A 10,303-nucleotide genomic window follows, 5' to 3' on the forward strand; every position below is an offset into this window, starting at 1 on the left:
TAGATACAGAACAGAAATACTGAATGACTTGGTCGGGTCTCTACCAACCCTCGATTTGTGCAGGGGCTATATCTTGTGGAAGGATGAAATAGGATGAATAAATGAATCAAAATTGAGTGTTTAAGAAAATATATCAATAATTATTTTAATATGTTGGTAACCCTTTTTATTAAAGTGATAATGCCCTCGTCTGTCCTGAGCTGCCAGTGCCGCCCGTCAGTCAGGAGCTGCCAGAGTCTCCCGTCTATTCGGGGCCCGCTGCTAGGGTCTCCAATCCAGGGTCAGTGACAAGGGTCGCCGCTCCTAAGGTGCCACATAAGTGGGCCGAGACTATGGTGGAGTGGGGTCCTCGTCCCGCACCAGAGCCGCCACCGCGGTAAATGCCCACCCAGACCCTCCCCTATAGGTTCAGGTTTTGCGGCCGGAGTCCGCACCTTTGGGGGGGGGGGGGGGGGGGGGGGGGGTACCGTCACGTTCTGACCTTAGTTCCTTCTTTCTGTCTTTACTTTAGTTTGGTCAGAGCGTGAGTTGGAGTGGGCATTCTATGTTGTTTTTCTATGTTTGGCCTAGTATGGTTCTCAATCAGAGGCAGGTGTCGAACGTTGTCTCTGATTGAGAATCATACTTAGGTAGCCTGTTTTCCCACTATGGGTTGTGGGTAGTTATTTTCCGTTTCAGCGTTTGCACCATATGCGACTGTGTCGGGTTTTAATTTATTCTCTTGTTCATTTTGTATTCGTTCTCGATTAAACGATATTATGTATACGTTCCACGCTGCATGTTGGTCCTCTTCTCCTACCACGCTGCATGTTGGTCCTCCTCTCCTACCACGCTGCATGTTGGTCCTCTTCTCCTACCACGCTGCATGTTGGTCCTCTTCTCCTACCACGCTGCATGTTGGTCCTCTTCTCCTACCACGCTGCATGTTGGTCCTCCTCTCCTACCACGCTGCATGTTGGTCCTCTTCTCCTACCACGCTGCATGTTGGTCCTCTTCTCCTTCCACACTGCATGTTGATCCTCCTCTCCTACCACGCTGCATGTTGATCCTCCTCTCCTTCCACGCTGCATGTTGGTCCTCCTCTCCTTCCACGCTGCATGTTGGTCCTCCTCTCCTACCACGCTGCATGTTGGTCCTCTTCTCCTACCACGCTGCATGTTGGTCCTCTTCTCCTACCACGCTGCATGTTGGTCCTCCTCTCCTACCACGCTGCATGTTGGTCCTCTTCTCCTACCACGCTGCATGTTGGTCCTCCTCTCCTACCACGCTGCATGTTGGTCCTCCTCTCCTACCACGCTGCATGTTGGTCCTCCTCTGCATGTTGGTCCTCCTCTCCTTCCACGCTGCATGTTGGTCCTCCTCTGCATGTTGGTCCTCTTCTCCTACCACGCTGCATGTTGGTCCTCTTCTCCTACCACGCTGCATGTTGGTCCTCCTCTCCTTCCACGCTGCATGTTGGTCCTCTTCTCCTTCCACGCTGCATGTTGGTCCTCCTCTCCTTCCACGCTGCATGTTGGTCCTCTTCTCCTTCCACACTGCATGTTGGTCCTCCTCTCCTTCCACGCTGCATGTTGGTCCTCCTCTCCTTCCACGCTGCATGTTGGTCCTCCTCTCCTTCCACGCTGCATGTTGGTCCTCCTCTCCTACCACGCTGCATGTTGGTCCTCCTCTCCTTCCACGCTGCATGTTGGTCCTCCTCTCCTTCCACGCTGCATGTTGGTCCTCCTCTCCTTCCACGCTGCATGTTGGTCCTCCTCTCCTACCACGCTGCATGTTGGTCCTCCTCTCCTTCCACGCTGCATGTTGGTCCTCCTCTCCTTCCACGCTGCATGTTGGTCCTCCTCTCCTTCCACGCTGCATGTTGGTCCTCTTCTCCTACCACGCTGCATGTTGGTCCTCCTCTCCTTCCACGCTGCATGTTGGTCCTCCTCTCCTTCCACGCTGCATGTTGGTCCTCTTCTCCTTCCACGCTGCATGTTGGTCCTCCTCTCCTTCCACGCTGCATGTTGGTCCTCCTCTCCTTCCACGCTGCATGTTGGTCCTCTTCTCCTTCCACACTGCATGTTGGTCCTCCTCTCCTTCCACGCTGCATGTTGGTCCTCCTCTCCTACCACGCTGCATGTTGGTCCTCTTCTCCTTCCACGCTGCATGTTGGTCCTCCTCTCCTTCCACGCTGCATGTTGGTCCTCTTCTCCTTCCACGCTGCATGTTGGTCCTCTTCTCCTACATCGCTGCATGTTGGTCCTCCTCTCCTTCCACGCTGCATGTTGGTCCTCCTCTCCTTCCACGCTGCATGTTGGTCCTCTTCTCCTACCACGCTGCATGTTGGTCCTCCTCTCCTTCCACGCTGCATGTTGGTCCTCTTCTCCTTCCACGCTGCATGTTGGTCCTCCTCTCCTTCCACGCTGCATGTTGGTCCTCTTCTCCTACCACGCTGCATGTTGGTCCTCCTCTCCTTCCACGCTGCATGTTGGTCCTCCTCTCCTTCCACGCTGCATGTTGGTCCTTCTCTCCTTCCACGCTGCATGTTGGTCCTCCTCTCCTTCCACGCTGCATGTTGGTCCTCCTCTCCTTCCACGCTACATGTTGGTCCTCCTCTCCTACCACGCTGCATGTTGGTCCTCTTCTCCTTCCACGCTGCATGTTGGTCCTCCTCTCCTTCCACGCTGCATGTTGGTCCTCCTCTCCTTCCACGCTACATGTTGGTCCTCCTCTCCTACCACGCTGCATGTTGGTCCTCCTCTCCTTCCACGCTGCATGTTGGTCCTCTTCTCCTACCACACTGCATGTTGGTCCTCTTCTCCTTCCACACTGCATGTTGGTCCTCCTCTCCTTCCACGCTGCATGTTGGTCCTCCTCTCCTACCACGCTGCATGTTGGTCCTCCTCTCCTTCCACGCTGCATGTTGGTCCTCTTCTCCTACCACGCTGCATGTTGGTCCTCCTCTGCATGTTGGTCCTCCTCTCCTACCACGCTGCATGTTGGTCCTCTTCTCCTTCCACGCTGCATGTTGGTCCTCTTCTCCTTCCACGCTGCATGTTGGTCCTCTTCTCCTTCCACGCTGCATGTTGGTCCTCCTCTCCTTCCACGCTGCATGTTGGTCCTCTTCTCCTTCCACACTGCATGTTGGTCCTCCTCTCCTTCCACACTGCATGTTGATCCTCCTCTCCTTCCACGCTGCATGTTGGTCCTCCTCTCCTTCCACGCTGCATGTTGGTCCTCCTCTCCTTCCACGCTGCATGTTGGTCCTCCTCTCCTTCCACGCTGCATGTTGGTCCTCTTCTCCTTCCACGCTGCATGTTGGTCCTCCTCTCCTTCCACGCTGCATGTTGGTCCTCCTCTCCTTCCACACTGCATGTTGGTCCTCTTCTCCTACCACACTGCATGTTGGTCCTCTTCTCCTACCACGCTGCATGTTGGTCCTCCTCTCCTTCCACCAACGAAAGCCGTTACATGCCCTTTGTCATGACAATTATTAAATACATTCAGGAGTAAAAATGTGCTGAACAAGTCACATAATAAGTTGCATGGACTCACTCTGTGTGCAATAATAGGGATTAACATGATTTATGAATGACTACGTGATCTCTGTACCCCAAAACATACAAATGATCTGTAAGGTCCCTCAGCCGAGCAGTGAATTTCAAACTCCAGATTCAACCACAAAGACCAGGGAGGTTTTCCAATGCCTCTGTGAAGTTATTAATTACACTTTGGATGGTGTATCAATACACCAAGTCACTACAAAGATACAGTTATCTTTCCTAACTCAGTTACCGGAGAGGAAGGAAACAGATCAGTGATTTAACAATGAAGCCAACGGTGACTTTAAAACAGTTACAGAGTTTAATGGCTGTGATAGGAGAAAACTGAGGCTGGATGAACAACATAGTAGTTACTCCCTCAACCCCTTCACCCTCAACCCTTCACCCTCAACCCCTTCACCCTCAACCCCTTCACCCTCAACCCTTCACCCTCAACCCCTTCACCCTCAACCCCTTCACCCTCAACCCCTTCACCCTCAACCCCTTCACCCTTAACCCCTTCACCCTCAACCCCTTCACCCTCAACCACTTCACCCTCAACCCCTTCACCCTCAACCCCTTCACCCTTAACCCTCAACCCCTTCACCCTCAACCCTTCACCCTTAACCCCTTCACCCTCAACCCCTTCACCCTCAACCCCTTCACCCTTAACCCTCAACCCCTTCACCCTCAACCCTTCACCCTCAACCCCTTCACCCTCAACCCCTTCACCCTCAACCCCTTCACCCTCAACCCCTTCACCCTCAACCCCTTCACCCTCAACCCCCTTCACCCTCAACCCCTTCACCCTCAACCCCTTCACCCTCAACCCCTTCACCCTCAACCCCTTCACCCTCTACCCCTTCACCCTTAACCCTCAACCCTTCACCCTTAACCCCTTCACCCTCATCCCCTTCACCCTCAACCCCTTCACCCTCAACCCCTTCACCCTCAACCCCTTCACCCTCAACCCCTTCACCCTCAACCCTTCACCCTTAACCCCTTCACCCTCAACCCCTTCACCCTCAACCCCTTCACCCTCAACCCCTTCACCCTCAACCCCTTCACCCTTAACCCTCAACCCCTTCACCCTCAACCCTTCACCCTTAACCCCTTCACCCTTAACCCCTTCACCCTCAACCCCTTCACCCTCAACCCCTTCACCGTCAACCCCTTCACCCTTAACCCCCAACCCCTTCACCCTCAACCCTTCACCCTTAACCCCTTCACCCTCAACCCCTTCACCCTCAACCCCTTCACCCTCAACCCCTTCACCCTCAACCCCTTCACCCTTAACCCCTTCACCCTCAACCCCTTCACCCTCAACCCCTTCACCCTCAACCCCTTCACCCTCAACCCCTTCACCCTCAACCCTTCACCCTCAACCCCTTCACCCTCAACCCTTCACCCTTAACCCCTTCACCCTCAACCCCTTCACCCTCAACCCCTTCACCCTCAACCCCTTCACCCTCAACCCCTTCACCCTTAACCCTCAACCCCTTCACCCTCAACCCCTTCACCCTCAACCCCTTCACCCTCAACCCCTTCACCCTCAACCCCTTCACCCTCAACCCCCTTCACCCTCAACCCCTTCACCCTTAACCCTCAACCCCTTCACCCTCAACCCTTCACCCTCAACCCTCAACCCCTTCACCCTCAACCCCTTCACCCTCAACCCCCTTCACCCTTAACCCTCAACCCCTTCACCCTCAACCTCTTCACCCTCAACCCCTTCACCCTCAACCCCTTCACCCTCAACCCCTTCACCCTCAACCCCTTCACCCTCAACCCCTTCACCCTCAACCCCCTTCACCCTCAACCCCTTCACCCTCAACCCCTTCACCCTCAACCCCCTTCACCCTCAACCCCCTTAACCCTCAACCCTTCACCCTTAACCCCTTCACCCTCAATCCCCTTCACCCTCAACCCCTTCACCCTCAACCCCTTCACCCTCAACCCCTTCACCCTCAACCCCTTCACCCTCAACCCCACCTCACCCCTTCACCCTCACCCCTTCACCCTCAACCCCTCACCCCTCAACCCACTAACCTCTACCCCTTCACCCTACCCCTTAACCCTCAACCCTTCACCCTCAACCCCTTCACCCTCAACCCCTTCACCCTCAACCCCTTCACCCTCAACCCCTTTACCCTCAACCCCTTCACCCTCAACCCCTTCACCCTCAACCCCTTCACCCTCAACCCCTTCACCCTCAACCCCTTCACCCTCAACCCCTTCACCCTCAATCCCCTTCACCCTTAACCCCTTCACCCTCAACCCCTTCACCCTTCACCCTCAACCCTTCACCCTCAACCCCTTCACCCTCAACCCCTTCACCCTCAACCCCTTCACCCTCAACCCCCTCACCCTCAACCCCTTCACCCTCAACCCCCTCACCCTCAACCCCTTCACCCTCATTCCCCTTCACCCTTAACCCTCAACCCCTTCACCCTCAACCTCTTCACCCTCAACCCTCAACCCCTTCACCCTCAACCCCTTCACCCTCAACCCCTTCACCCTCAACCCCTTCACCCTCAACCCCCTTCACCCTCAACCCCTTCACCCTCAACCCCTTCACCCTCAACCCCTTCACCCTCAACCCTTCACCCTCAACCCCTTCACCCTCAACCCCTTCACCCTCAACCCCCTCACCCTCAACCCCTTCACCCTCAACCCCCTCACCCCTCAACCCCTTCACCCTCAACCCCCTCTCACCCTTAACCACCCTCAACCCCTTCACCCTCAACCTCTTCACCCTCAACCCGCAACCCCTTCACCCTCAACCCCTCACCCACCCCTTCACCCTCAACCCTTCACCCTCAACCCCTCACCCTCAACCCCTTCACCCTCACCCCTCACCCTACCCTCAACCCCTTCACCCTCAACCCCTTCACCCTTAACCCTCAACCCCCTCACCCTCAACCCCTTCACCCTCAACCCCCTCACCCTCAACCCCTTCACCCTCAACCCCTTCACCCTTCACCCTCAACCCCTTCACCCTCAACCCCTTCACCCTCAACCCCTTCACCCTCTAACCCCTTCACCCTCAACCCCTTCACCCTAACCCTCAACCCCTTCACCCTCAACCCCTTCACCCTCAACCCCTTCACCCTCAACCCCTTCACCCTCAACCCCTTCACCCTCAACCCCTTCACCCTCAACCCCTTCACCCTCAACCCCCTTCACCCTCAACCCCTTCACCCTTAACCCTCAACCCATTCACCCTTAACCCCTTCACCCTCAACCCCTTCACACTCAACCCCTTCACCCTTAACCCCTTCACCCTTAACCCCTTCACCCTCAACCCACTAAACCTCTACCCCTTCACCCTCTACCCCTTCACCCTCAACCCCTTCACCCTTAACCCTCAACCCCTTCACCCTCAACCCTTGACCCTTAACCCCTTCACCCTCAACCCCTTCACCCTCAACCCCTTTACCCTCAACCCCTTCACCCTCAACCCCTTCACCCTCAACCCCCTTCACCCTCAACCCCTTCACCCTCAACCCCTTCACCCTCAACCCCTTCACCCTCAACCCCCTTCACCCTCAACCCCTTCACCCTTAACCCTCAACCCTTCACCCTTAACCCCTTCACCCTCAATCCCCTTCACCCTCAACCCCTTCACCCTCAACCCTTCACCCTCAACCCCTTCACCTCAACCCCTTCACCCTCAACCCCTTCACCCTCAACCCCCTTCACCCTCAACCCCTTCACCCTCAACCCTTCACCCTCAACCCCTTCACCCTCAACCCCTTCACCCTCAACCTCTTCACCCTCAACCCCCTTCACCCTCAACCCCTTCACCCTCAACCCTTCACCCTCAACCCCTTCACCCTCAACCCCTTCACCCTCAACCCCTTCACCCTCAACCCCTTCACCCTCAACCCCTTCACCCTTAACCCTCAACTCTTCACCCTTAACCCCTTCACCCTCAATCCCCTTCACCCTCAACCCCTTCACCCTCAACCCTTCACCCTCAACCCCTTCACCCTCAACCCCTTCACCCTCAACCCCCTTCACCCTTAACCCCTTCACCCTTAACCCCTTCACCCTCAACCCCTTCACACTCAACCCCTTCACCCTCAACCCCCTCACCCTCAACCCCTTCACCCTCAACCCCCTAAACCTCATCCCCTTCACCCTCATCCCCTTCACCCTCAACCCCCTCACCAATGTCTCCACAGTATCTGGGCTTTGGGGGCTGCATGTCAACGTCTCCACAGTATCTGGGCTTTGGGGGCTGCATGTACTTACACTAGACTCCCTTTATCAATACATTTAAGCAACACACACACACCACACACACACACACACACACACACACACACACACACACACACACACACACACACACACACACACACACACACACACACAATTAATTTGAGCACAGAACATGTGGATTTGGAAAAATTAACATATCATATATATGAATCCATTTAATTATATATACAGTAAGCACAGTCTATATAACCCAAAGGCTGTGGTGTCACCATTTACATTCTCTATATAACCCAAGGGCCCTGGTGTCACCCTTTACATTGTCTATATAACCCAAGGGCCCTGGTGTCACCCTTTATATTGTCTATATAACCCAAGGGCCGTGGTGTCACCCTTTATATTGTCTATATAACCCAAGGGCCCTGGTGTCACCCTTTATATTGTCTATATAACCCAAGGGCCCTGGTGTCACCCTTTATATTGTCTATATAACCCAAGGGCCCTGGTGTCACCCTTTATATTGTCTATATAACCCAAAGGCCGTGGTGTCACCCTTTATATTGTCTATATAACCCAAGGGCCCTGGTGTCACCCTTTATATTGTCTATATAACCCAAGGGCCATGGTGTCACCCTTTATATTGTCTATATAACCCAAGGGCCGTGGTGTCACCCTTTATATTGTCTATATAACCCAAGGGCCCTGGTGTCACCCTTTATATTGTCTATATAACCCAAGGGCCATGGTGTCACCCTTTATATTGTCTATATAACCCAAGGGCCCTGGTGTCACCCTTTATATTGTCTATATAACCCAAGGGCACTGGTGTCACCCTTTACATTGTCTATATAACACAAGGGCTCTGGTGTCACCCTTTATATTGTCTATATAACCCAAGGGTCGTGGTGTCACCCTTTATATTGTCTATATAACCCAAGGGCCCTGGTGTCACCCTTTATATTGTCTATATAACCCAAGGGCCCTGGTGTCACCCTTTATATTGTCTATATAACCCAAGGGCCGTGGTGTCACCCTTTATATTGTCTATATAACCCAAGGGCCCCTGGTGTCTAAGTGTTACTGAGCTTGACTTCTATGCTCTCTGTGAACATTTCTTAATGAAAGTTGTTGCACATCATTTCAAACCAACTAGGTTAGGATAGAAGAGGAACTAGGATGGCTGGACACTCAGTTCTTCCTTGGTTTGAGATGATTCATATCAGGTGTGATCGCTATGTTATTTCAGGAAGAGGGAGGGAGCAAGACGGAGAGAGAGGGGGTGGAGGAGAGAGAGAGAGAGAGAGAGAGAGAGAGAGAGAGAGAGAGAGACCGAGTGAGAGAGAGGAAAGAGAGAGGGATAGAGAGAGACCGAGTGAGAGAGAAAAGAGAGAGGGATAAGAGAGGGATAGAGAGAGACCGAGTGAGAGAGAGGAAAGAGAGAGGGATAAGAGAGGGATAGAGAGAGACCAAGTGAGAGAGAGGAAAGAGAGAGGGATAAGAGAGGGATAGAGAGAGACCGAGTGAGAGAGAGGAAAGAGAGAGGGATAAGAGAGGGATAGAGAGAGACCGAGTGAGAGAGAGGAAAGAGAGAGGGATAAGAGAGGGATAGAGAGAGACCGAGTGAGAGAGAGGAAAGAGAGAGGGATAAGAGAGGGATAGAGAGAGACCGAGGGAGAGAGAGGAAAGAGAGAGGGATAAGAGAGGGATAGAGAGAGACCGAGTGAGAGAGAGGAAAGAGAGAGGGATAAGAGAGGGATAGAGAGAGACCGAGTGAGAGAGAGGAAAGAGAGAGGGATAAGAGAGGGATAGAAAGAGACCGAGTGAGAGAGAGGAAAGAGAGAGGGATAAGAGAGGGATAGAGAGAGACCGAGTGAGAGAGAGGAAAGAGAGAGGGATAAGAGAGGGATAGAGAGAGACCGAGTGAGAGAGAGGAAAGAGAGAGGGGATGAGATATTAACGAAGGATAGAGAGAGACAGTGACAGAGATTAAAGAGAGACAGATGAAGACAGATCCTCTCAACAGCTAAATCAGATCAGATTGAAACAGAGGTCATGTCTCTACCATATGCCCTCTTCTTCATGTCTCTACCATATGCCCTCTTCTTCATGTCTCTACCATATGCCCTCTTCTTCATGTCTCTACCATATGCCCTCTTCTTCATGTCTCTACCATATGCCCTCTTCTTCATGTCTCTACCATATGCCCTCTTCTTCATGTCTCTACCATATGCCTTCTTCTTCTTCTTCTTCTTCTTCTTCTTCTTCTTCTTCTTCTTCTTCTTCTTCTTCTTCTTCTTCTTCTTCTTCTTCTTCTTCTTCCCAGATAGCATCCTATTCCGGTATCTGATCTCAGGGATCAGATTTGGAATTATAAGACCCTGTTGTTGAAGAATGGAATCGGAAAATAGGAAATCTCTGTTTAGTTTTGGCCGAGGCATCAAATAATTTTGGTTTCTGTTGATGTCGAGTCCAAACATTCTCAATCGCTTTTTTTTTTAACAGAGCTATGGTGGTCCTTCATGGCCTTTCACTAGCAGGAAGTAATACACAAAGGG

The 10,303-nt window shown here is 52.9% G+C and overlaps 1 protein-coding gene across 1 annotated transcript in view; it reads right to left on the bottom strand.

The window, feature by feature from the left end:
• Nucleotides 1-244: 244 nt before the first annotated feature.
• Nucleotides 245-10,303, bottom strand: part of LOC129817910 (steroid hormone receptor ERR2-like) — a 179,488-nt gene continuing 169,429 nt past the window's right edge. The window contains exon 7 of the mRNA XM_055873508.1: nt 245-303. Coding sequence (XP_055729483.1) covers nt 245-303 — 59 coding nt within the window. The remainder of the gene's footprint in view (nt 304-10,303) is intronic.

This window comes from Salvelinus fontinalis, chromosome 20 (genome assembly GCF_029448725.1).
Source record: "Salvelinus fontinalis isolate EN_2023a chromosome 20, ASM2944872v1, whole genome shotgun sequence".
Taxonomy (NCBI): Eukaryota; Metazoa; Chordata; class Actinopteri; order Salmoniformes; family Salmonidae; genus Salvelinus; species Salvelinus fontinalis.